The sequence below is a fragment of the Nyctereutes procyonoides genome, unplaced genomic scaffold, assembly GCF_905146905.1.
Source record: "Nyctereutes procyonoides isolate TBG_1078 unplaced genomic scaffold, NYPRO_anot_genome, whole genome shotgun sequence".
Classification (NCBI taxonomy): domain Eukaryota; kingdom Metazoa; phylum Chordata; class Mammalia; order Carnivora; family Canidae; genus Nyctereutes; species Nyctereutes procyonoides.
In genome coordinates, this window is record NW_026575043.1 from 24,173,430 (window position 1) to 24,200,000 (window position 26,571).

The 26,571-nt window shown below is 44.5% G+C and overlaps 1 protein-coding gene across 1 annotated transcript in view; it reads left to right on the forward strand.

Annotated features, from left to right (window-relative positions):
- Positions 1 to 26,571, forward strand: part of GMDS (GDP-mannose 4,6-dehydratase) — a 583,021-nt gene that overhangs the window by 480,914 nt on the left and 75,536 nt on the right. The window contains exon 9 of the mRNA XM_055321890.1: positions 16,193 to 16,289. Within this exon, the coding sequence (XP_055177865.1) occupies positions 16,193 to 16,289 (97 nt within the window). The remainder of the gene's footprint in view (positions 1 to 16,192; positions 16,290 to 26,571) is intronic.

The window sequence follows — 26,571 nt, forward strand, 5'->3', positions numbered from 1 at the left end:
TGATGCTTCTGAAGCTCTGAGTGTTTGTGATTAATAAAACGGGTAATTGATTGAAAACGTTGATCAATAGTGAAAACAAGGGATAAATAAAATGTGGAAGCGATGAGATGAGGAGACTGGTCCGGCCGATGCGTGTGGGCGGCGCAGAAGCAAGCGAGCCGCCGCAGGGAAGGGCTGGCGGGGACACAGCGAGGCCCTGTCCCCGCCTCGACGGCCGAGCCCTTCTCAGCAGCGCCTGGCCATTCTCAGGATCAGAGCGCCTTTCTGCTGGAGCCGCCTGCCCCAGAGCAGTGGTTCTCCGCCTTCACTGGCCTGTGAATCGGTGGGAGTTCTTTTAAAATGCAGATTTGGGACCAGTAGGTCCGGGCAGGGCCTGAGACTCTGCATTTCCGACAAGATCCTAGAGATGCCCGTGCTGCGGGTCCACGGGGCACGCCTGCAGTGGCCCAGCCTGAGGGAACCCTGGCATCTCAGCTCTGACAGGAAGCGTGACAATCCCCGAGCCGGGTCCCTAATCCCTTTGTACCTTGTGGGGTGGACGGCCCCGTGGGCTCCTGCAGGGGACAATCTATTTCTCCTTCCCTTCCGAACCGATTACTACCCCCACTGTACTGTCAGACGGCTGGTAAATAAATCACCTGTTTAATTTAAATCAATTATGGAAAAATAATTTTTGGAAATTGGGGGATTTGGTATAGGGGGTTTCTCGGAGGAGGGGGGAGCACTTGCTTAAAAATGAAAAGTCTTAAAAATTCCAGGGCCTCCCGTGAGAACAGTCTAGGGCACACTTGCAATTTGTTTGTTCTTTTTCTTCCTTTTGCATTCTATCCGTCACATCTCCAGGACTCATAAGGTCACTTAAGTGCCAGCTGAATGTAACTGCAATCGAATTGAATTTATCATCTGATAAATTGATGTAAAAAGAGTTCCCTAGACTTTCTATTTCTGCCGTGAGTAAAATCAGGAGTGCACTAAGATGAGATGAAGAAAACTAAAACCCAGAAGTCATTCACACCTCTCTTCTTTCCCTTGGCTTGAAAGAGGTGTAGACCAGAGATGACTGGAAACTCCGCAGAATAACATAACCTGAAAATTGCAGAATGCCCAAGAGCTTATCTTTTGGAAAATGTAACATGCTTTCCTATAACATGTCACATTTTGAAACATTTGACATTGCTTAAATCCCCGAACACTATGTGAAAGTCCATAAACCCATGACCAATGTCCTATTTGTAGTGTTCTCAGGGTAATTTTGTTTCTGAATTGTAATATATAGAACAAAAAATTTTAATTAGAATTACTTTGTATAAATCAGTTTTCATTCACTTATATTTTCTTCCTTACTCACTGACTTATACATTTGTTTTCCATAAAAAAACATTTCGTAGGAAACTAACATTAATTAGACAAATTAAAGAATGTAAAGACAAAGACAAAGATATGGTCTTTTGTTTTTTGTTTTTTTTTTGTTTTGTTTTGTTTTGTTTTGTTTTAAAGATTTTTAAAAACAGAGACATAGAGAGAGAGGCAGAGACAGGCAGAGGGAGAAGCAGGCTCCCTACAGAGCCCGATGTGAGACTCGATCCCAGGACCCCGGGATCACGACCTGAGCCGAAGGCAGACGCTCAACCGCTGAGCCACCCGGGTGCCCTGGTCTTTTTTGTTTTAAATACAATGCTGCAAGTTGAAAACTTAAACCAAAATCAAAAGTGTAGAAAACAACCTTTGCAATGTAATTTAGTCATCCTGATTATCTTTCTGCCCTCAATTTCTTATTTTACAGAAGATATTTCATGTTTTGAGAAGATTTTCCATATTCTTTTGTGGACTTAAAAATGTATTGTGGATTACTTATGTTGGGATTGAGGGTTTGTTTTTTTCACACCTTTTTAACATAGAATTCACATTGCTTTTAAATGATCCTCCAAACCTCCGAAGGCTTTATTAAAATGTACTTTTGAAGAAATCAATATACTCCACTCGACAGTGGAGGCAACATAACATCTTAGTCTGCAAAAATATGTGCACTCTGTGTGTTTTCTCAAGGAATCAAACTTGACATTTTATTTTTAGGTGTGTTCGACTGAGCTCCAGAAGTTATGAAGGATGATATGAAATAAACTCTTACTCTTTTTTACCCTTGTGAAATGTCCATGCTGATAAAGCCTGAAGCATGAGGAAAGTATTTATACCAGGAGGGAGAGACAAGGGAATGAACATTTTTAGTAGTCAGAATTTTGTTTTGTTTTGTTTTTAAGTAAGTGAACTACACTCAAAACAGCCTTGGACACGGGTATCCAGGACCTGGACGTCTGCTCCTTGGAATGCTGCCTCCATCCCCTCAGCACGGCCCTAGGGCAGCACGCACAGCATTTCTGGGGACATTGACTGATACAATGAGTGAGGAATAGAAACTTTTTGAAAGTCATCCACGTAGAAACCCCCTGAGGAAGGATGCTGGCTGGCCCCACTGGGCCCTGTGGTAACCTATAGACCGTTGGGTAAAGCCAAAGTTCTAGAGGGAATTCTGTGCTTGGCAGCCCCATAGAAATCCCCGGTCTAACTAGGAGAGGATCGAGGTCTGACCCAAGGGAGATGGTATTTCTAGAAGAAAGGCAGAAAGTGGTGCTGAGCAGACGGAAACAACACGTGCACTGCAGCACTTAATGATCATTTAGCGTAAGCCCCAGAGTGTGCTACTAGCTGCCCGCTTGTATTCAGTTTAATTCCAGGGCTGGGGCACTGTTTCACGGAGAAGGAAACTGAGGCACAGTGAAGTGAAGCATCCTCCAAAGGTTACCCAGCTAGTGAGTGGTAGAGCCAAGGTATGAAGTGAGTGTTTTCTGGCTCAGAAAGCCCTCTCTTTACACTGCGTTTTTCTTCCTGCTTGTTTACATCCATCAAAAAAGCTTTGCGATGCGATGGTCGCGTGCTGACGGCGCAGTCCCGTCATAGGCAGACAGCTTACAGAACCAGATCCGGGCCCTCGTGCCTCTGTGCAAGAGAAGGCCCCGCCGGAGTGCCAAGCGAGCGAAGGAAGCTCAGTCTTGGCTCTGAGGGTTCAAGAGTCTGAGTTCTGGTGAAAAAAGCAAGATTTGAAGGCTCTTTCAAGGGTGATCCTCATTATCTGCAGCTTTGTTCTGAAGCTCTGTCGCTAGAAGCAAATCCCACCGCCGCCAGCTGTTGCACCACTCAGAGCTCCTTGAGTACCTCCCGTCCTGTAAGCCCGTGAGACAGGCCGGACCTCTGTCGCGGTCACCGTTGTCCCCCCGAGCTTGCAACAGCTGGCCTGCAGTGGGCCGCTCCATGATACCTACTTACTTGAGCCCAAATGGATATCCAGAAGCCAGCTGGCCCAGAAAAGCCTTCCAGGTGTGCTCATTATCACCCTAAGTTCCCAGGTTAGGTTCGTTGGGGGTCAGTCTCTCAGGGCGGCGACAGCCATAGAGAAGCCACTATGCTTCTTCCCTGCAGGAGCTACTAACGAGGGATGGTAATGACCTTAAGTTACACGGGTGTGGAGAGGCAGACAGAGTCAGGTTGACCCAAGAAAGACAGAATCACTAGGATTTGGTGAACAGGTGGCTCTAGAAGGCAAGGGGGAGCTTGATTCGTGGTGCCATCGGTTGTGCCCTCACACAGTTTTTACCAGCTGTGCTTCTTGTGCTTAAAGGAAAGTTACGGATATTTCCTCCAAACTGAGCTTTTTCCTTCACCTTGTTACCGCGTGGCTTTCGTATCAGATACACCAATCGGTATCTAGAGCATTCTCACCTTCACTGTTGTAAGATCTGTTATCTATTCCCAATTCTTATCTTGTAATTTGAAATTATCTTGTAATTTTTACTGAAAAAGCTTGAAAAATGTGTTGCCATCTGTATGTTTTGACTTGACACCAATATTTGCTCCTGTATCATGGGTATCCTTTGAGTGAGTTTTGCCTTGAATTTATTAGCAAATAGCACATCCGTTTCAGTTTGGGTGAATAGAAGACACTGGGGAACAGATCAGTATGCGACCCTGATAAAATTTAAGGTGACATGTTAGGCAATTAAGTTCCCATTTGGTCACTTGTATTGAGAAGGCACCCTTATGACAACAGATGTGTTCTTCCAAGAACATTACAGGGTGTTTGTTTATTTGGAGGAGGGTGCACTGTTGAGGTTGTTTTTAGTGTTGTGTTTTGCTTTTCACTTTCCCATCAACTTATTACTAAGTAATGCGAAAAGGAAGCACTTTTCTCCGACAGTTAAAGTGATAGTAGCATAAACCAAACAGGCAAATAATTGTCGTAACTAATTTTCTGTCATTAATCTTGTTAAATTTTGAGAAGAGGGTTGTGAGCAACCTTGTGAGCCGCCACCATCTGTGCTGGGGAGAAAAAAGATGTTTTGGCCAATGGAAATATTTATCCTAGTTTGTGGCACTCCATCTACATTTTGAGTAAAAACAGCAAGGGGCAAAAATTATTGTACATTTAAAAAGAAACCCGTACATTTAAAATCCTCCTGGCTGAGGTAACAAGTCCTTTTGTGCTCATGCATATTCTCCCCCTGATTGGGAATCGTTCCCCGGTGGGTGGGATTTCTGGCCCTGGCACCTTGAGGTTGAGGGTGAGGAAGCCTGTGAAAAGTGGAAGGCCAGGGGATGGAGGTTAGGGTGCATCTGCTGGACGGCACTCCTCAAGATCACGGCCTCCGAACTCATCGGCATAGTCGCAAGGTCCCCGACACATAGTAGACACTCAATAAACGTGCTCAGTTTTTCCATTTTATTTTTCTCTCAACAGCAAAATTCATCTCAGAGAATCAGAAGACGTTTCCTTGCCTTTGAGGAGCGTAGGCTCTAACTGCCTGACGATAAGAACACGTTACTTACAAACATACACAAATAGATGTTGGTACTGTGCAAATTCACCGTATCAGCACTGAAGTAGTATCGCCGTGATCACAATTGGAGCAATGTCTGCAGAAAGGTGGATTCAAGCAGGCTCTTGGCCAACGTGGCAGATGGTAGTTAAGAAGAGAGAAAGCATTCCAAGTGGGTGGAATGGCATGAGAAAAGGCACGGAGGCAGGAGTTAGTAACTTGTCTGTGGGCGATGGGCAAGCTGATGAACTGGGTTGGACCAGCCTGACCACATTGGGGCATATTGAGAGATACTCACACCTACTCTTCCCTCCGCTTCGCCGCACTTCCCACTCATTCTCTAGGTCTTAGCTTAGACATCCTCCGCAGCCCAGCATCCTGCGCTCAACCAAGTCTTGCTAGGTGCCCTCCCAGTCCTCTACGAGCACCCTGTCTACCTTCTACTGTCATCGGCCACGAGACTTTAAGCCCCTTCAGGGCAAAGACCATCTTACTTGCTCATACCTGTGTCTCTGGCACCCAGCTTAGCTTGGTCGGTGCTCCTAGTAGGCACTTACTAGGTGTTCAGTGAAGATTGTTGGGAAATGGGAGCAGGGAAGGTGAATAGATAAGGCTGGGTGAATAGAAGAGGTACAAATGATGGAGGCCCTAAGCTGTGGCTGAGACGCATGGAGAGCCCAAGCACTAGTCCTTAAATTGCACCTTCCCATCACAGTCCCTTAGTCAGACCTCCGTTCGGTCTGCTTAGTTACTCCTGTAAAACAGAAGAAAGCCCACCCGCATTCCTTAGGGGTAGACAGGACGCCCCAGCAGAGTTAAAATAAATAAAAATAAAGCTGGCGGGTAAAGCATGGTTAGCAATCCATGCGAAGACCACACAGAAACCCCCAGGCTCATTTAAAAACTGGCTGTGTGTTTGACCTTCCCTCCGCTGCCTTTTTTACAGCTGAGAAGAACAGTCTCGGGGCTTTTTCCTATCTGAGCTCTCGAGCTGCCCTCATCAGACGTGACCACACAAAGCTTTTTTTTTTTTTTTTTTCATTGAATGAATCGCACCAACATGACCTCTTAAAGCATACGGACGCTTTGAAAGTACAATTTAAGTCTCAGTGATACTGATTAAGAGAAAAAAGCAAGGAAAACATTAACCAGTCAACAACTCTTACTGGTAATAATGTCTGGGAGGGGCATCCCCGATGAAAATGACAGGGACCTTTTCAGAGGGCTCCACACCCATCTGCTTATTCCAACTGTGTGACATAGAGGTGCTGTCTGATGGCCTTCCCGGAATTTCTCAGCCACCTAAACTCCTTTCTCTCCACGGATCAACTGCAGACCGTACCGCGGGCCTGCCTCTGGGTGCGGGATTCGCCGCCTGGCCTGGCATTCGCTAGAGGCCCTTGTGCTGAAGGCAGCCGTTACTGCAGCAAGTGACAGGGACAACTGTGCCATGGATTTAAATTGTTCTCTTTTTGTTGTGGTTGATCATTCATGAACGGCATTTAAGAGCTGGAACCCCCTTCTTTAATAACAATCATCATTATTAATATACATTTTTTTAATAAATTAATTTTTATTGGTGTTCAATTTACCAACATACAGAATAACACCCAGTGCTCATCCTGTCAAGTGTCCCCCTCAGTGCCCGTCACCCATTCACCCCCACCCCCGCCCTCCTCCCCCTCCACCACCCCTAGTTCATTTCCCAGAGTTAGAAGTCTTTATGTTCTGTCTCCCTTTCTGATATTTCCCACACATTTCTTCTCCCTTCCCTTATATTCCCTTTCACTATTATTCATATTCCCCAAATGAGTGAGAACATACACTGTTTGTCCTTCTCCGATTGACTTACTTCACTCAGCATAATCCCCTCCAGTTCCATCCACGTTGAAGCAAATGGTGGGTATTTGTCGTTTCTAATGGCTGAGGAATATTCCATTGTATACATAAACCACATCTTCTTTATCCATTCATCTTTCGATGGGCACCGAGGCTCCTTCCACAGTTTGGCTATTGTGGACATGGCTGCTAGAAACATCGGGGTGCAGGTGTCCCGGCGTTTCATTGCATCTGAATCTTTGGGGTAAATCCCTAACAGTGCAATTGCTGGGTCGTAGGGCAGGTCTATTTTTAATTCTTTGAGGAACCTCCACACAGTTTTCCAGAGTGGCTGCACCAGGTCACATTCCCACCAACAGTGCAGGAGGGTTCCCCTTTCTCCACATCCTCTCCAACATTTGTGGTTTCCTGCCTTGTTAATTTTCCCCATTCTCACTGGTGTGAGGTGGTATCTCATTGTGGTTTTGATTTGTATTTCCCTGATGGCAAGTGATGCGGAGCATTTTCTCATGTGCTTGTTGGCCATGTCTGTGTCTTCCTCTGTGAGATTTCTCTTCATGTCTTTTGCCCATTTCATGATTGGATTGTTTCTTTGGTGTTGAGTTTAATACGTTCTTTATAGATTTTGGAAACTAGCCCTTTATCTGATATGTTATTTGCAAATATCTTCTCCCATTCTGTAGGTTGTCTTTGAGTTTTGTTGACTGTATCCTTTGCTGTGCAAAAGCTTCTTATCTTGATGAAGTCCCAATAGTTCATTTTTGCTTTTGTTTCTTTTGCTTTCGTGGATGTATCTTGCAAGAAGTTACTGTGGCCAAGTTCAAAAAGGGTGTTGCCTGTGTTCTCCTCTAGGATTTTGATGGAATCTTGCCTCACATTTAGATCTTTCATCCATTTTGAGTTTATCTTTGTGTATGGTGCAAGAGAGTGGTCTAGTTTCATTCTTCTGCATGTGGATGTCCAATTTTGCCAGCACCATTTACTGAAGAGACTGTCTTTCTTCCAGTGGATCGTCTTTCCTCCTTTATCGAATATTAGTTGACCATAAAGTTCAGGGTCCACTTCTGGGTTCTCTATTCTGTTCCATTGATCTATATGTCTGTTTTTGTGCCAGTACCACACTGTCTTGATGACCACAGCTTTGCAGTACAACCTGAAATCTGGCATTGTGATGCCCCCAGCTATGGTTTTCTTTTTTAAAATTCCCCTGGCTATTCGGGGTCTTTTCTGATTCCACACAAATCTTAAAATAATTTGTTCTAAGTCTCTGAAGAAAGTCCATGGTATTTTGATAGGGATTGCATTGAACGTGTAAATTGCCTAAATTGCCCTGGGTAACATTGACATTTTCACAATATTAATTCTGCCAATCCATGAGCATGGAATATTTTTCCATCTCTTTGTGTCTTCCTCAATTTCTTTCAGAAGTGTTCTATAGTTTTTAGGCATTATTAATATATATTAAATGGAATAAGACAGAGCAGAAATGGAGACGAAGGAGTCTACATTTGAAAAGCAATGTTGTCCTTCTGTGTACGACGCAAGTCCTCATCCGATCGTGGTACGACCTCTACACTGGTGTTGTCTTTTAGAAAGTAAAGTTTGTGATTAAAACTATGATCCTGGGCGCCTGGGTGACTCAGTCGGTCAAGCATCTGCCTTTGGCACAGGTCATGACCCCGGGGGTCCTGGGATGGAGCCACATCGGGCTCCCTGCTCAGCGGGGAGTCTGCTTCTCCCTCCACCCCTTTCCACTGCTCGTGATCTCTCTCTCTCTCTCTCTCTCTCTCTCTCTCTCAAATAAATAAAATCTTTAAGAAAAAATTATACTCTATCTTCCTCTGTTTTCCCACTAACCAGTCTCCTGACTCCCCTCCGGGAACAGCCCTTCTCCCGGCCTTGGGCTGCAGCTCTTTCGCCTCCTCAAGAAACCATCAGCTGCCTCTCCCTTCTCTGCCCTCAGCCGCCCTTCACAGCTTCTTCCCATCAACAACATCCTGACACTCGAAAACTAACCTCTTTAAACAATGCACCTCTACCTCTGCAAACACTCATTCCCCCAGTTGCTCCTTCCTTTCCTTCCCCTGCTCTCTCAAAAGGTACCAAAGAGTTGCCTCTTCTTACTGTCTCCCCTCCCTCCACTGCACCTCAGTCCACCGTCCACCCCACCATGTCATCAAAGCAGCTCCTCCCCCCCCACCCCGGATCTGTCTTGGTTCTCCAGTCCTTGACGTCTCCCCATCATCTGGCCTTGTTGGTGTGCTCTCCTTCCCTTGGTGAACACACCTCTTCCCGCAGTTTCTGGGATCAGACGCTCTACAGTTTGCCTGCTTCTTCCCCGGTGGCTCCTCCTTGGTCTTTGCAGACTTGATCCACCTGCCCCATGAGTGTTCTCCTCTGTTGGTGGGTTGGGAGCTGGGGTGTTGAGCCTTCAGGCCCCATGACATCAGCTCCTGCACAGTGAGAGGAGGAGGAGCTGTGGAGGAAGCACTGGGTCTTCAGGGGAGGAGGCAGGGGCGCAGGAACCCTGAGGCAGAGCTCTGCGGGCCCTGTGGAGGGAGCTGCTGGGGACGGCCCGTGGTCAAAGACAGCTGTTTGTGTCATGTTTTCCTTCCTTGTCAGCGGTGTTTCTTTCTTCCAGTTACACCAGCACACGATTTAAATTTTAATCATTGGAATTGTCACAAACCCCAGGGGTCTCTCACCGTCCACCCCTTTTCCGCATTTCCACAGCTCTTGCTGTGGCTGGGCCATTCTTTGGGCACTTTCTATCTGGAAATGTATGCTTTTCTGCTCTGGTAAATTATCTTGATTTACCCCAAGAAAGATTACTGTCCTCTCTGTCTTTCTGTTCTCTTTCTGGAAATTCTGTAGCACCCTGTTATGGTCTTTTAACTGATCACTTTGGTGTTTCCCTCCGTGTTGCTAAGTAGCATGTTTTTATTGCTGGTTCTTGATTTTTATCCCCTTCTAGGCATTACTGTTGGCCTCCTCTTATTTAAAATGATGGTTTTGTTTGCTGTTCCTCCCGTTGCCCCATCCCTTCATTCTCTGAATATTCTATTGTTATGTTTTAATTTGTGGCTAGCTTAACATTATCATTATTCAACATTTACATTATTCAGTGTTACATTATCATGGCTGATCTATGGTATTCTTTCCAGTAAACTACAATTATTTTTTCTTTGTACAATTGTCATTTGCTTGCCATAGAGCTAATAATTCTTATTTGTGTTCCTTTGCTTTATTTTCTGTATTTTTTCCACTTTGCTTTATTTTCTGTATTTTTTTCCCCCAGACCTTGTCCCAGCTGTCTAAATTGCCTTTGAAGGGGTTCAGGTCCATGGGTTGTTCTATCAATCACGTCTTCCTCTAGCAGGACCTCTAGAACCTCCCCACCTCATCCCATCTAGTCTGGTGGAGGGTTAGCACTCTGCGACCTGCCTTCATGCTCATCTGGGAGGGTTCTCTCAGCCACTCTCTTGAGTTGGGTCCTCTATTTCCTGGCATCTTTTTTAGAAACTCTTTGCTTGATGGAGCAAAATCTTAATTAGTTTCCTAAGAACAGTGCATGAAAAGCAAATATTTTTGACGAGGTGTATCTGAAAATACCTTTATTCTGTCCGCAGAATTAAGGCAGCTGATCTATATTTGTTGGTTTGGAAATGTTCTTCCCTCAGAATTTTGAAGGTATTGCTCTATTGCCTTTTAATTTGCAGTGTTACTACGGGAGGCTGAGGGCCACTCTCATTCCCTGTCCCTCTGTGTTCTCTCTCAAAGTCTCTCAGTCTTTCTCTCTGTCTTGAGTGTCTGAAATTTCATGTAATGTGGGTCCCATCCATTATTTGGGGCACTCTCTTGGGCCCTATCAGTCTGGAAATGCATGTTCTTCTGCTCTGATCAGTTTTCTTGATTTAACTTAATTATCTGCTCTGCTCTGCTTCATTTTTTTCTGGAAATCCTATTATACTGACCTCTTGAGGCCATCTTCTGATTTTCTTATCTTCCTTCTAGTTTTTTATGTCTCTCTCTCTCTCTCTCTTTTTTTTTCCTCTACTTTCTGGGTAATTTCCTCAATTTGTCTCCAAAATCTTCTTTCTCTTGAATTTTTAACTTTTCAATTTCTAAAATCTCTTTTTTTCCCCCTCAGATTGTCCTTTGTTATATAGTATCTTGTTTTTGTTTCTTTAGCATATTTTCTTCTCTCTGGAGGTATTAATGGTGGAATATGTGAATTTTTGTCTTTTTTGTTTTGTTTTTTTAATTACCTTTCCTGTTTCTATGTCGCCCAAGTTGCTGTTTTTCAATTCATTTGTTATGATTTCTCTTTCAAAAATGTAGTTTTCCCCACACATCTATCTGGTAGTCCTTGTTTTTCTGCTCATGTTTAAAAGTGAGGGCCTACACACTCACAACTGTTGTTCAACATAGTACTAGAAGTCCTATAGCCTCAGCAATCAGACAACAAAAAGAAATAAAAGGCATACAAATCAACAAAGAAGAAGTCATATTTTCACTCTTTGCAGATGACGTGATACTCTGTGTAGAAAGCACAGAAACTCCACCCAAAAATTGCTAGAACTGATACAGGAATTTAACAAAGTTGCAGGACATAAAATCAATGCACAAAGTCAATTGCATTTCTATACATTAACAATGAAGCAGAAGAAAGAGAAATCAAGGAGTTGATCCCATTTACAACTGCACCAAAAACCATAAGACACCTAGAAATAAACCTAACCAACGAGGTGAAGGATTTGTACTCTGAAAACTATAGAACACTTATGAAAAAAAAAGATTCAAAGAAATGGAAAAACGATTCCATGCTCATGAATTAGGAAAACAAATATTGTTAAAATGTCTATGCTACCCAAAACAGTCTACACATCCAGGGCAATCCCCATCAAAATACTATCAGCATTTTTCACAAAGCTGAAGCAAATAATTCTAAAATTTGTATGGAACCAAAAAAGATCCCAAGTAGCCAAAACAATGTTGAAAAAGAAAACCAAAGCTGGGGACATCACGATTCTGGATTTCAAGGTGTATTACAAAGCTGTAATCATCAAGACAGTGTGGTACTGACACAAAAACAGACACATAGATCAATGCAACAGGACAGACAACCCAGAAATGAGCCCTCAACTCTGGTCAACTCATTCTTCAACAAAGCAGGAAAGAATATCCAATAGAAGAAAAAAAAAGTCTCTTCAACAAACAGTGTGGGAAAAATTGGAAAGCCTCATGCAGAAAAATAAAACTGGATCCTTTCTTACACCAGACACAAAAATAAACTCAAAATGGATGAAAGACCTAAAAACCTAATTGGGAGTTTCTAAGAACATGGTTAGAGCTGGTTGACTGTGTCGCTGTCGGGAGACCTGACAGGACCGGTTAGCTGGAGAATGTCTGATGCCCAGGGAAGAGCCTAGCCTCCTGCCCGGAAGGAGAGGTGCCTGGCTGCCAGCGTGCTGCTGGAGAGTCTCAGCACAAAGCACACATACTTCACTGAATTTTTCCTCCTTTTCGGCCTGGTGACCCCACCCTTCACCAGCCCAGTGACCTTCAGTCCTGGGACCTTGTTCTCCAGGGAGGGTGAGCCAGTTGCCAAGTGATGTGGAATTTGGGAGGGGACTGGGCACACAGTGCTTCTCAGGGAAAGTTGTAATCCGCCCTCACTTCCTGACATCTGAGGGCTCTGCAAGTGTAAATTGGGTTCATTCTCAGCTTCCCCAGTGCTGGCTTAGGAGTCTGTTTTCTAGGGCTTCTGCTAAGTCCTTTAACACTCATCCATCTGGCTTTCTAGCTTCCAGAATTTGGTTTCTCATGTCTCTTTCTTGTTCTTTTAGCTCTTCTGAGTTTATTCCTCAGAATAAACTGAAGAAGGAACAAAAGTGTGCAAACTACCACCTTTATCCAGAACCTAATCATTCTCCTGGGACTACTTTCTAAACTTTAGCCTCTGGCAACCTCCTATTTCCATATCTGTCCTAATAAGATAGTATTTTTTTTTAAATGATTCCCGAGAGCTTTTGTGATATCAAGTTGCTAGAAGGAGTGCATCGTCCCCTCCCTTACTTCAGCTCTGTCTCCTAAACTTGACTTAATACAGTTGACTTTGTTTTATTGTTCATTAAAGGAATTCCTAGTTAAGTAGATTTTAATAGCTTCATCTTCATCTTGCCTTATTGTGCTTGATTCCATTATTCTTGAATGCTTTCTGTTGCAATTTAATGCTTATTGGGAGTCGACAACGTATTATAAAACTTTGAATCATACGGGGTCTCTGCTCAGAGACCTGCTGATCTAAGTTGGTGGGTAGCAATTCTATGAATTAGAATAGAATCCTCTATTCCCCGCCAAGTCACCTTCCTGTCTTAACATCCCAGCTCTGCTTTGAGTCATAACATTGCTTGTTAGGACAAGTTAGCTGTTACCTTTTACTTGTTAATACAAGTGTTTCGTGTATTGCTGTAACTGAATGTGTTTTGGGCCTTGGCTGAAACTTTGCCTTATGGCCCTCATGCAGACCTAGTGCAAATTGCAAAGTGGTTTTTGCCAACTCAGTTCTGCTTTGAGCCATTTCCTGGTCACAGCTGATCATTCAATGCAACCATATTAATTGTGGGGGCAGTATCATGGCCCTGGAGATGGCTGGGACCATAGATAGCATTTGCAAGGTGGCAGCCCGACAGACAGTATTCAGACAGGGGCCAAGGAGGCCTGTGTGCCCGAAGCTTATACCTATAGGTATCCAAGTGGCATCAAACTCCAATCTATCAATCTATGTTGCAGATTCCTTCCATCAATCTTTTCCCATCTCAACTACTGTTAAAATCCCAGATGTTAGCATTTGGCTGTGGAGCAGTCAAAGAGAATCAGTAGTAAACAGGAAAATTCAGGCTGGTCCAACAATGCAACCTGTTGGATGTTTTTACAGTTTTAAAGGGTAGTTAAAAAAGAAAAAGATGATGATGATGAAGAGGAAAAGGAGGGGGAAGAAAACAAGGGGGAGGATAAAGGAAGAATCTGTAACAGAGACCGTATGTGATCTGTAAAGCCTGAAATATTTACTTCCTGGTTCTTCACAGGAACAGCCTGTCAGCCCCTGCTCTGGAGACACCCTGGCTCCGCCTCACTCCTCTCCTGCCCTCCACCTCCCCTCCCCAGGCAGAGAAAGCTCTCGGGGTCTTTCCCAGGCCTTTAGCAACTTAAATGTGTGTGTATTCATGTGTGCTTAAAAAAATCAATTAAAAATAGATTTGATCTCCTGTTCTCAAGTGGGTGACGTGTGCAGATTTGTCAATAGGAAGGCCTGTGTTCCCGTGGGTAGACCCGTGGTGGATCACATACCTAGCCACCAGACCGGATGACGGCAGAACTATGAGCAGTAGTTTTGTGAACCCTTTTGGTTTCGTGGGAGATACTATCAGGAATACACATGCTGAGCTGGTTTCCCTTGGTGGGTATACAATGTGAACAAAAATAAAAACATGCTTGTGAGGTCCAAATAGCCTTTCTGAAAGCCACTTAAACCATGAACTATGGGATTAAATAGGTAATTAAAAAAAAAAAAAAACGATGATTTTACCAGTTATTTTCCCTTACAGTAGATATTTGCCAAGATCTGGTCTTTCCTTAAGAGATGTACAGGGTGGCACCTATGTGGCTCAGTCGGTTGAGCATCTGACTCTTGGTTGCAGCTCAGGTCATGATCTCAGGGTCATGGGATTGAGCCCCCCCCCCCGCCCCCACATGCTCCACGCCCAGCAGGAAGGAGTCTGCTGGAGATCCCCTCTCTCCCTCTGCCCCTCCCCCTGCTCCCCCCTGCTCTCGTGCGCAGGTGCTCTCTTGCTCTCTCTTTCTCTTGAAATAAATAAATCTTTTTTAAAAAAGAGATGTACAAGATTTATCAGCACCTTAGGTTTTCTCATTTTACAGTATTTTTGGTCTGCATGCTCTAAAGCATCCACATACCATTTCCATGTGAATTTTCCAAAAACATAGCTCTGATCCTGCCATATTAGTCTAATCAATAGTAAGAAATTAAACCAAATAAATAAATTACCAAACACCCCTTTTTGAGGCAACTAATTAATATAAAAGTCAGAGAAAAATGCCAATTGTACAGTTTTACATTGTTCAATATAAACTATAATTCTGTGTGTTATGGGACATTCTTTGTATTTGCCTTGAGTCCGTCGGCAGATTCAACGTGCTTATAAACTGATTTTTTCCAATGATAAAATATTATCCCTCTGCTAGAAAAAGGTAAACTGAGGATAGAACATTCAGATGGCCATTCAGGAATAAATCTCGGAAGGGCATTTTGTGTCTCTAATACCCAACCTGTGTCCAAAATATAACCATGATCAGCAGTTAATGTTTATCTGCAATGGCATGTGTGAATGTCATAGTCAAGTAACTAATTTAATGTTCTCTTCTTTCCTTTGATCCCCACTGTGACTCTGTCCAGGGAGCACACAAAATTGTCCTGTTGTCATATGATTCATCCCCAACTGATAGAGCAAACTAGTTCCCAAAGATAAGCATTGAAGTCAAACATTATTTTGCACTTTCTTTTCTTTCTTGGATGATAAGTTTCATTTGTAAAAATAATTCTAATTTTATAGTATCATCTGTTGTTTGGATATTAGATTATAGAAATCCAGAGGTTAACACTAAACCAGTACTTTCATTTCTTTAAAAAATGAGAACGTAAAGTGCAATCCCAGCAAGCAGGTCTTGAAGCTTATGAGCATATCCTGCACAACGCACCTTACCGACTCTAGGGGGCTACTGTTTCCAATTGTAGATGTTTAAGGATGGAAAAATCTAAGTGCAAAGAACATTGTACCTAAATCAGAGATGCTGACATACCCTCTCTTAGCAGGCAGTAAACCAATTGTGTACCTTTTGGAGTTTAAATCATCTGAGATTTATTAATGAGGCCTACTGCTGAGTAGAACAAAGGAGCTTATATATAAGATAAAGATGAGACAAATGGTTAATTTAGGGTGTGAAACTTATTCCCAAGTGGAATGCATTGAAGTTACAATAAATACCCCTAAAATATCACTACAAATTAAAAAAATAAAGAACAAAGGGGGAGACAGAAGACATTAATTATTTTGTAGTAATTGATGTTATCAAGAATAGTCTAAAGAGGTACAAGATCTTTGAAATCCCTGAAGGCTGCCCAATTCCTCATTCTGGCTAATCTGTTCATGTCTAAAGTCTCACTTCTGGACCCATGACGATTTTCTTAAAAAGAAAGAAAAAAGCCCTGCCCTTCCGAAACAGATCTGGAAAGGCTTTGAAAGTCATGCTTGCGCTGATAACCTGGTTACACATCAGCTTGTGTTCCTGTGGTTAATGAGCTTATACACTCCTGCAGGGAGAAGGCTGAGCCATCCTGAGGGACTCCAGGACGGCAAATGCTCCCAAGCAATTAGAGGCTGATTAAGTGTTTATCTCCCTTACAGGTGGGAAGGGAAGAATGAAAATGAGGTGGGCAGATGTAAGGAGACCGGCAAAATTCATGTGACTGTGGATCTCAAGTACTATCGACCAACTGAAGTGGTAAGCACCCCCCTGGCCACGCAGGGCCTGGCCATGTGTGGCTGGCTAGCTGGGAAGGTATTCTCACCGCGGATCTCAAAGCTTTCCACGGGGTTCTCTGACATCCTTCGGTGAGCAGGTCCCAAACCAGAATACAGTGCCTTGAATTTGAGATGTTATTCTCACCACAAAACCCATTGCTTTATAAAGGAAGACAAATATTGACTAATGAGTAGATGAATACAAAAGTTCTCTGTGTGAAGTAATGATGTACAGATTGTTAGAGCATGACATCCTCCTTCCCTGAGCCAAGGAAGTAGTGGATTTGAGATGGAGACTTCTGTCAAAGGCAAGTCTCCTCACATTATTAGTGCTGATAGCTGATCCCTGATACCTGCAGGATGCGTGGCTCCCCAGGCCCTCCAGGCCCTGCAGGCCCTCGGGATCGGAAGGGCTGCTTGCCTGCCCAGACACACATGCACTCACACGTGTGCATACGCGCACATGCACCTACACGCGCCTAAGCCATAAGCGAGCCCCCTGGACATTTGTTAGGATTTAGTTCACGTGCTGCGCTGCCTATGAATCCTTTTCTGGTCAATATACTACCAGCACCGTTGTGTCTACACTGTAGGCTCTACATAATCATGCTATAACACCTATTATAGTTTATTGTTTTCATTTGTTGACATGACCTTCTCTTTTTACCAAACTGTGCATTCTTTGAGGATAAGGACATTTCTTTTCATATAGTAAGTAAGTGCTTCATAAACATTGACTGACGAGCAGATGAATGTAGACGTATTGAGAAATGTATTGAGAAATGACCTATAGATTGTTAGAACATAACACCCTCTTTTCCTAAATTTATAAAACTTTCTAGCTTGGTGTTGTCCCTTTAACGTGGGCTACCTTCACACTCCGGTGACGAAACCCAACATGTTAAATATAATCTAAAGATTATCAAAGCAGGACCTTCAGAAAGAAATGTTCAGATGTCATTTAATGAAACGTACGTGAGCCGTGAGAATAGAACCTGTTTTATCTGTGCTTTGAACCAAATTCCTATCCGTCTCACAGTCTCTCAGAGATTAGCAAAACCCCAGCGAAGAGAGGCTGCAAGTGACTATGTCATCAGTAACCACCCTTTGAAATGTATTGTTTTAAACAAAAGAAAAAACTTCATTTCATGGACTCTTACACAGAGGAGGAAATAAAAAGGAAAGGAAATAAGCAGTGCTCAAAGACGAGGGCTGTAGAGTCAGTGCATTGTCCTGGCACAGGGTGCGGCTGGGTCTTTGACACACAGTGAACAATGGTTCCCTGTGCTAATGGCAAGTGGGTGTGCCAAGGAGAGGATGTGCTCCGTCTCTGGGGGAGGAAGATACCAGCACACTCCTGCTGACACAGCAAGGAATGCCTGTCCGAGGAGCCCCCTAGCCTCTCCGCATTTGCTTCCTGCCCCCAAAGAGGTGCCGCAAGGGTGTCATTTTTCTGGAACGTGGCACACATCACATAAATGGACAAATCTCTTTCTGTCCTCGCTAACGAAAATGGTCACCCCCAAGTGGAAAATTTACTGGGCCGACAGAAACCTCAATCCCTGTAACAATTTAAACATGGTTCTTTTTCTCTCCGACACCAAAATAGTTTCAAAAGCTAGGAAGTCATTAAGAATGGCTTGTCTGTCATTCTTACTTAGGCAAGGTGTGGGATTGATAAGGACACAGAACAAAAGAATTTGCTGAACAGGAAAAGGACCCTTGGACTAACAAGCCAGTCCCTGGAGTCCATATCAACCCCTCTTTCCTGCCCCACGCTGCATCCCTCCTCTCGTTTCTTTTGTTCATTCACATGTTGTCATCATACCTGTTCTGCGATTCTGTTTACACTAATGCCGTTTGAACGTGAGAGTGGCTTCTTGCTCCAGATGCTTGCGTTATTTCTGCACTGATGGAGCTCTCACCCCAGATTCCCTCTCGAGGTGGGATTTCCAACTGCATTTCATCTCTCTAAGCCTTGAGGCTGCATTAGTTTTGTTCACCCCACTTCAACTCAGTATTCTGTTGGACAAGCTTGTCTTGTATAGTGAGACTAAACTTTTAACCTCATTCCTCAGGACAGGGAGTTTTCCCCAAACTTGGACCCGCCTGACAGACTTATGTTGAATTGCCTTAGGGGCGATAGTCTTCTCCCCGTTGAAAGGTGACCAGGACTGGAGACTGACTTGTGAATGAGCTTTCACTTAGGTGTGGGCCCCAATAGCCGACACATCTAGAGTCTTTCAGCAGGAGTCCCGAGAAGCGCCAGCTTCTCCGAGGCCTGTCAGCACTCGGTGTGCACTGGACATGAATTCTCCTGTGTCTTAATTGGATCCTTCCCATTTCAGTGTCGTAAGTCTGTCTTGCAAGTGGCAGAGGCTTTTTCCTTTCTTCCTTGAATTCTTTTAAAAGTTTCATCTACTGATCAGCTTTAATCATGTACCATCCAAGAGCCACGAGGCACTTCAAAGCCAAAAGCTTAGAGCGTGAAATGGTTCCAGAATGACTGATGGGAGGGAAAAAAAAAAATCAAGAACATTTGGAGGGAAAAAAAAGTAATAAGAACATATCAGGTCTCAGGGTATCAATATCCCAATACAGTTAAAGGAAAATAGAACTCTCTGTTGTTGTTTTTTTAATAAGATTCAGGTTAGTTTTTTAAAAGGCTCTTTACCCAACATAGGGCAGCACTAACCCGAAAGAGGCCACCAATGATGCCGTAGAGAACAAATTTGCACAGGTCCAGTAATTTTTATCTTCATGGATTTAGCCACCACAAAACCTTAAATCTTGCTCCTGTTACCAACATGGAAAGTCTTGGAAGGTTTTGTTCTGAGCTAAGTACTCGAGCTCCAATTAGAGCTGAATGGAGTCACATTCTTCTGGTTCTTTACCTATAAATCTCTGTGTCTCCTTTGGAGAGTTTTGCCTCTGTGAAGATCTTGATCCTAGAAATTAGTCTTTCAGTCTCCCATTGCTCCCCGAATTCCAGTATCTGGTGATGGTGACGTTAACACTTGAGTTCTGTGCCTCTTCAAACTCCTGCATGTAATTGCATGTAATTTCCTCTGCGTGCAGCCATTTATACACAGACCCGTCGCGACTGCGTTCATTCACGGAGAACAAGTAGTGTGGTGCTTAAGTGTGGGCCCCAGGGCCAGACTGCCTGAGTTCATGAAGTGTCAGTGAGTAGCTGCGTGACCTTAGGCAAGTTACTCAACTTCTCACTGCTTCTGTTTCCTTGTCTTTAAAAATGGGACTAATAGTAGAGCACAAAGCTCATAGAAGCGTTGAAAAATTAACAGTCAGTTATACAGGATGCTTATTAAAATAGTGTCTGGCATACAGTAAAATACCCATTTTTGATGCTGTTATTGCTATTTATTTATTCATTCACTCACCAAAATATTTAGCACACACTGTGCTAAGCCCTGGGAATACAGCACGAGCACAACAGACACCCTCCCCACCCTCGTGGAGGTTGTACAGGTAGAAAGAAGTATGGATCAGTTACTTCAATCTAGTAACTTTAGAAAAGTAGAGTGACGCATGGTGCATTGTACAGGTTACCTGGTAAAAAGTAGGTAACAAAGTATAAGAAAGGCTTCAGACAAACACTCAAAAGTACTTTGATATTTTTATTCTTGCTTTATCTTGATTTTCATCCTTTCTGATTCTGTTACTGAAGATTTCAGTAGCTATTCAGTGGTATGGAAATATGCAAATATGAGAAAAATTATATTGATTTATTGCTTAATTTAAAATAACCAGGAAGATGTCTTTGTTTTGTTTGAAAATCTTTCACTTGGAAAATTCACAAAGGTTAGATTAATGAGAAATTCATCCTAATGTGCCAAATTTTTAACCACACCAAAAGGTCAATCCACTTAAGGGGGTGAAAAAAAAAAAAAAAAAAGCTAAGCTAAGCTTTTTTTTTTTTTTTTTAAGTGAAACTAACAAAAATCATTTTTTTCTGCAGAGCATTTTTAGGAAAGGGCACAGGGGACACATTCACAGACCAAACTTCGAATCACATATCTTTCATGAAAAATATCTTAACTTAAATACTACTAGATGATGTGAATTAAAATTTTTCCTTGCTACGTTATTTGCCGTAACATTCATTTTGCTTACCATTGTATTTCCACTGTCCTCGATTGTGATTAGTTTTTGTTTATACTTTATGTGTATCCCCATCCTTTATAGATATTAGAGAAATCATGAGTTAAAATCCAGATTTGAGAAAGCAATAACTTCAAAGAAGTCCAACAAGCTAGTTAAAACAACACCTTCCTTCAGTAAAAACATGTGGCCTGTTTCTAATCAAATTACCATATGCTTGTCGAGTTGTCCCCTCTGCAAACTTTTCCTAATATTTTTCTGTAAGTGATGTTAAGTTAAATGGCCCATAATTGCTTGCTCTATCTCATAGCCCTGTTTAGAATAATGCTATGTAACACTTTCCAGACCTCAGGAATCTGATCTGTCATCAGAGGATGTGTATAAATACCAGTTAGAGCTTCCCTCATTTCCATCTGTGGGCACTGGGGGTCTTGAAACTGTCCCCTTTCTCTCCCATCGCTGTTCTCACCACCTTCTCACACTTCCCCTCCCAGGGCAGGAAATTAGATCCTCCCAACTCCAACCCTTCATCTTCTCCAGTGCTGTTAGAGCCAGTTGATCTTGCCCTGTCCTGATCCTCTGACCTCCAGAGCTCTAATCCTACCCCTCCACTCCTCCTTTTCTTTGTTCCTTGTTTTGACTGGTGGGAGCCAGGATAAGAAGATGCAGAGCGAGCAAATTAAGGGCGAGTCCCTTTCTTTCTGCATTCCTGGACCTGTAAGAGGAGAGGCTGTTCCCTAAGATCCCTTCCAATTTTCATATCCTCGCATTCTCTGCTGTTACGACTATCACAATGGAGTGGGATGCTAGCACTAAAGTCCCATTATAATGCTTCCTCTGAACTTCTTACTACTTGTATTTTATAAATAGTTTATATCTCTAAATCACTGTTTATATATTTTAAGCCTCCCTCTTAGGCTCCTCATACTAATCTTTATATCCTTCCTTAATCACATTGGCCTTTCCTGCCCTTTTCCTTCCTTGGACTTAACCAGAGGAGCTTTAAGTTTCAGTCCCTTCAGTTGATTCTCAAATATTCCACTGTATGTTTTCCATACTTCATAGGATCCCATGCAGAGCCCCCAGGGGCGTATAGCATTCCTCTTGAAGCCTGTGTTCTTTCCTTGGTTGCTATCCCCTCAAGAGCATTTCATATCTAATGAAATAGTAATTGTGTACTTACTATAATGCTCCCAACATCCTACTGTTCCTTGAAAGTTCTCAGGATTAGATCCTGATTAGAACAATGTAATTAAAGATTCATAAAATCTATGTGAATGTACTTAACTATATACTTTCCCTTACTTAAAAATATTTTTTCTGTTTGTCCTAAAAACTCTCTTGTATCCTTTTATAGATGGCTGTATTCTCTGCACCAATAAGGAATTCCTATAAAAATCTGTATTTTGTTTCCAAAAAATCTGTCCAGCTAATGACTACCCACATTTATAATTACATTCTTGATCTCTTGACATCTACAAAAGAAATTCCAAAACCTCAGAAATCTGTCTTAGCTTCTGCAGTTCCTTTCCTTAGGAAGAACAACCAGTACTTGTGTCCTGCTTCTACCTCAGCTAGCTCTGACGCAGCTCACTCCAAGTGTAGGATTACTGATGGGAGGCCCATCCATCACTGATGCGGTCACCTGTTCCCTCTTCATTTTCGTCTAGCCACTGAGATCTATATTCTGGAATTTTAGAAATCCCCATTTGCTGTTTGTTTTTTAAACAAATTGACAATATTTTTCCTGTTCTGTCAAGCCACATTTATTTTCTAAAATAACTATAATTCAGAAATCTTTATTTATGGAGATTTCATAGATAACACTATCTGTGCTTTTCATTTCTCCACCCTATTCTGCTTTATCCTCCTCGTAAGGTTAATTATTCCTCACCAAGTTTGATACCCCCCCCAAGTACTTTGTTCACTGATAGACACCAAATATTCCAGGTCTACCGAAATTCAGTCTTTGTACGTCTACTTCGGGCCCCTGTCTTTATCTTACCCTGGAGGCTTCTGTTGCCTCACTCCTCAGGCCCTTGGCTCATGGCCATCACACCTGTTAGCAAAGTTGAGAACTCATTTGACCGCTTTTGTCAGAAACCCCCAGGTTGACATCCACTGCTGATGGTCTAACTCAGGGGCTCTCATCTGCCTCCTGGACAGTCATACTTAATGTGCTTGGCCTGATGGTAAATACCTAGCCCCATTCCACTGTGATCAGTACAGGTGCTGTCCTTACTAGCAAAATCCAGCTTGTGCATTTTGTAATACTGTGATGAATTTGCTAGTTCCCTGAGTAAGCCAGATGTGCACCACTTCATGAAAAACCAGTGTAAGAATCTCTAAACTTATCCTTTTTTTTTTTAAATTTTTATTTATTTTTATTTTTTTATGATAGTCATACAGAGAGAGAGAGAGAGGCAGAGACACAGGCAGAGGGAGAAGCAGGCTCCATGCACCGGGAGCCCGACGTGGGATTCGATCCCGGGTCTCCAGGATCGCGCCCTGGGCCAAAGGCAGGTGCCAAACTGCTGCGCCACCCAGGGATCCCCTCTAAACTTATCCTATCTCTAGAACTAGATAGGTTTGTAGGTACTAAATGATTCTCTAACTTTAGGATTTATTACTGGAATCTTTTAAAAAGAGGGCACTCACTGGGTACCGCTAAAATACAACTCTTAAAAAAAAATAAAATACAACCCTATTTACCTTTGTTGCTCCAAAATACATCAGTATATATAAAATAAAATATCCTTGTAGGGACTGAGGTCTTAGAAAGTCAATTCAAAAAGAATGTTTATTGAATTTCTCCTGTGGAGGTGAGTCCTTTAGCACTGTGAGAAATGTGAAGATGGATGAGGTAAGGTTCTCGTCCAATGGTAACTCTCAGACAAATGAGGGGGAGCAGCTGGGAGGCTATTGGGACAGTCAAGGGCAGGTATAACAAGGAGCTAACTGAACCAGGGCAGCGGAGGCGAGAAAAACGGCGACAGATGCCAGGACATTGCAGCGATGGTGACCACAGGATTAGGTATGGGTTGGGCGGTGACATGTGGACAACAGACAGGAACCAAAGGTGGCTCCTGGTGGAGGGGCCAAGCAGTGAAGACAGGGGGGAAAGAACGATGCCGGAACCCACGTCAGAGGCGCGGCAAGAGGGCTCGGTGTGCAGGGAGAGGTGTTGAGGAGTTCCGTGACCCTGGGGATACCCCTGGGGCAATCTCAAGCAGGAGTTGGATCTGGAGGCCTGGCGTAAAGGGAGGAGGTCAGGTGTAGGGTCAGCCCTGCAAAGGTAAGAGTTAAGCCACCGAGATGAGCTCCCCAAAAGAGAGAATGGCAGGTGGCAGGAGAGAAGAGCCTCAACAGGGAGCTAGTCACAAAGCCAGGCAAGTTGGAATTCTGGGAGGTAAGCTCCAGAAACATTACTTTGAAAAAGTGGGTTAAGAGTTCACAAATCAGGCATTTGTATCCCAGAGCCCCGGAGCCAGACTAAAGTGTCTGCGACCCTGGATAAGGATCCCGGCCCTCAAGGCTCCCTAAGGACGTAAAGGGCTAATACCAAAGAGTTTACATGAGCTGGCAGGTGATGACTCCATCCCAATCCGGGCACAACTGAATTTCAGAGGTAAGCAGAGACCTGATTTCAGATTGATAATGCCCTGGAAGTCGGGTTGTGAAGCATTTCAGGATTCTTAAAGATGAAAGAGCTTATAGAAGTATCAGGTACTTTGTGCTGCGTATTAGGAGTTTTATTGCTGTCATCATCATTAATTACGATCATCCTCCGCTGCCGTGAAGTCCTTAGTTATCAAGAGACATCTGAAAGGACACTCTGAGCTCTTCGACTTCCGAGATTCTCTTTAATTTACTTATTTTGTTTTGTATCTATAATTTCATGCAGAAAAGGTTATTTGCTACTTGCCAGCCCTGTACTTCTCGATTCAATGGCAAGAATGAGGATCACGGTGAAAGTTAGGGAGTTGAGTTAGTGACCCTGTCCTCTGACCCGGCCTGAATTGTATATTCCTAGCAGCTGTACCAGGCCCTGAGATCCTGAACAGGCCAGGGAGCAGCCACAGGCGAGGACACTAGGCCGTCACTCATGTTCCCATGTACCTGCCTGCACACCTTCACTCCTCCCTCAGAAATCTCCCGGCCTCACAGAACCAGCTGGATGTCACTAGAAGCTGTGTTGGCTTCCTATTGCTGCTGTAACGAGTTATCACAAACGTCGCAGGCTTAAAACTACACGTATTTATCATCTTACAGTCGTCGATAGCGGGAGTCTAGATTGAGTTTCACGGAGTTACCATCCAGGTGTCGGCGGGGCTGTGTCCCCCCTGGAGGCCCACCGCTTCCCGGGCTGCGGGCCAGTCTATCCGAGGACGATACTGAATCACCGCGAGGAGGAGGAGGGAGGACACGGCGACTCCAGCTAGTTGTCCGCTTAAAGTTCCATGATGTACACGCCCGAAAACCCACTGACATGCACTTGGGCGGTAAACAAGGACGCACCATCCTGACATCTGAGGGAACGTGAGGCAAAGGAAGAGAAAAGAAAGCGAGCTCTAGACTCGGGTTTTGGAAAGACCTGTGGCCCGAGAGAGAGGGAGCCAGCGGTCCCAGGGTGGCCCGGGGCGTCCCCGGAACGGACCGGTGGGGCCCACGGGACGGGCACGGAGCTGGCTGCGCGGGGAGACCCTGTCCAGCAGCCACAGGGGGCACGGGGCTTGGCACCACCCGCCTTCCTCCCCACTTCCCTCGGCCCCCCACGGCCCGGCCCCGCTGCCGGGCCTCCAGCCTGGCTTTCTCCTTCCCGCATTTTTCTTCCTGTACTTCACCTTCTCTTTTCTTGCTATCATGAGGCTTTTTTTTTTCAAGATTTTACTTATTTATTTGAGAGAGAGAGAGAGAGAGAGAGCGGGCCTGGGAGAGCAGGGGCAGAGGGAGAAGCAGGATCCCACCGTGCAGGGCTCGGCCCCAGGACCCGGGATCGTGACCTGAGCCCAAGGCAGCATTCGGCCCACTGCGCCACCCGGCGCCCCTGTCGCCAGCCTTGAAACCAGTCACGCCGCGCCCTTACACACACAGCCACCGCCCTTCCTGGGGCCACCACTTGCTGTTGGGTACACGCCGTCTGACACCGCCTTAGCTTCTGGAAGAGTGCGCCTCGCGTGTTCTCTGAAGTCAAACGAGGTTGAGACTAAGTCTTAAACGGTTCACCACCCGATTATTACTGATTCTAAGGCAACGTCAGGACCCAAGAGGAACTGACTGACCCCCTAAACGTGGGTCCCTAACAACATCCCAAGATCGGTCCCAGTCCGCGGGGGTTTCCCCACACATCCCTCCAGGGCACGGAGCTACATTTCTGTGTTTCATGTGGAATTTGTTGAGGATGAAATTAGTTCTGTGTGGAAGCGGTGTCAGACCACACTTTAGGTTCAAGTTGTTGCCATTATTTTTGGAAAAAGAGGTCAGCAGAGACCGCACGCCTGAGCGATCGATCACCTGAAGTCACTCGTGGAAACGTCGGGAGTGTGTCGACGGCTCGGGTCCCTGACTTGCGTTTGCCTTGGACGCTCGAAGAGCCGGTCGCCTGCGGACATTGTGGCCTGGCAGAGGGAGCGCGGTGGGACTCGACCAGGTCCTCCTGGCTCGCGGCGTCCGTGCACAGCGTCGCCCCAACCCCGCTCACTCCCGAGCCCGGCGTCCTGCACCGTAAGCTGGCGACCTCGCCCTGCCCGTTTCTGTCCGCCGGCCGCGGCAGTGCAGCTGCCATGTCTCCAGGGGCGTGTGTCCCCTCGGGCCGTGGGGCAGCACCTGGGGCCTGGTGGCCGTGAGGCTGCGGCGGCTCTGCTGCGGACACAGCTGCCACGTCTCCAGGGGCGCGTGTCCCCTCGGGCCATGGGGCAGCACCTGGGGCCTGGTGGCCGTGAGGCTGCGGCGGCTCTGCTGCGGACACAGGTGCTCAAGCCGCCGTATAAGCTACTTCAGTTCCAGCTAACAAAGAAGGATGAAGATACCTTTTCCTCTTTTTCTTTCTTTTTGAGATGCTACTGTGAACTCCGTTGGGTTCACTTGCAGCTTTCATCCGACCGTCGACCCTGAAACAAGAGTCGTCTTCCGTTCGCATC